Below are 1,316 nucleotides of genomic sequence, written 5' to 3'. Positions count from 1 at the left end.
TTGCTGTTGTGGTCCGTTCCCTTTAGTACCAATTCCGATTATTGTTGAATATGATACAAGTTTTGCCTTCAGAGCAATTACCGTTCCACCTACATATCATTTTGTGGAGAAAAAGTGGTTGCGATAAATGAGGAAAAAATAGAGAAAGTGAGGACAATAACGAGGGGCGCGGGACGAGAAACAGGAGGTGTTGTATCGGATAGAGTATCGGCGAGGATTTCGAAGATCTTCAAGATAAAGAAATCTCTTTTTTTTAATCCCCCCCTGGCTTCCGGATTTTACTTTTCAAAATTATCGAAACTTCACTAAATTACTTCCATTACCTCTGGACAGCGTTCCATACGGCCATCCATCACATCGTCGAGGTGTGTCTCAGCGGACCTTGCATATATACTTCCCGACTCACTTCTTCCACTGCAATTCATATACGAAGAGCTGGTGGACGAAGTGGACATGAACATCGACCACATCATATTTACTCCCGGATCATTCCGATGCGCGGCAAAATCAAATGGATTTAAAATTGCCGAATTAACCCGGCTGGATGGTTCACTGTCACTGTGTTCAGTATGTATGTCATCTTGGCTCGCATAATCGTAGGGATCTGGAGTGGCGGGCATCCAGGAATATACCTGATCACCACCGAGAAGTGGGGATAGGCCAGGTTGTCCATCACGCCGATACAAAACAACCAGGAGGAAGGAATCGTTCTCGTCATCCTGTTCCTCCATTAAAGACAAGGTACAAAGGAGATAGGGGTCAAGATTCTCGTTATCGTCAGTGTTGCTCAGGATTGATGGGATTTTTGCCGACTGGTTGTTCTCGCTCCCATCAGGTTCCGGAGTAGCTTCGACCATCTCGAAGTCAGTCTCGCTGTCTTCGTTTGAGGTGGAGTTACAGGGATCGCAGCGGGACTGAGGGCCCGTGACTGTCGGATTGAGTTGTGGGGGCCGGGTTGCTGTGTGCAAGCGAGGAACTCCATCTTGGAGGAGTAACCTTTCCATGGCCACTGGTGTGGTCATCTTAAGAGAGGTGAAAGGAGGTGGCAAAAAGGGGCAAGGACACAGTGGGTACCCGGAATTACTGAACTTTGAATGACTAGGAAAGGTTGGATATCGAAACAAGAATTGATGAATAGGAAACTAGTGTAGCAATATGGAGGCCAGGCTCGATGTATATGATGACATAGGAAGCAATGAAATACTAAACATTGAAACTTGATACCCGAATATGTATGGAAAACAGATAGACAGGTCCAAATTGAACTAAGAATCTCTAAGAGAGGGAAGGGATGGAGAAGGGAGGTGAAACGGTTA

General features: G+C 45.9%; 1 protein-coding gene across 1 annotated transcript; it reads right to left on the bottom strand.

Moving 5' to 3' along the window:
* Window positions 1–352: 352 nt before the first annotated feature.
* Window positions 353–1,022, bottom strand: HCAG_01875 (predicted protein; the record flags this gene model as incomplete). The annotated part of the gene is made up of 2 exons (XM_001544778.1): window positions 353–381; window positions 554–1,022. 2 exons carry the CDS (start codon window positions 1,020–1,022, stop codon window positions 353–355), a joined length of 498 nt encoding a protein of 165 aa, XP_001544828.1.
* Between the last annotated feature and the right edge of the window lie 294 nt (window positions 1,023–1,316).

The sequence above is a fragment of the Histoplasma capsulatum genome, genomic scaffold (assembly GCF_000149585.1).
Source record: "Histoplasma capsulatum NAm1 scaffold_1 genomic scaffold, whole genome shotgun sequence".
NCBI lineage: Eukaryota > Fungi > Ascomycota > Eurotiomycetes > Onygenales > Ajellomycetaceae > Histoplasma > Histoplasma mississippiense.
The sequence above is the reverse complement of the archived record's forward strand: the minus strand, read 5'-3'. Positions and strand labels throughout refer to the sequence as shown.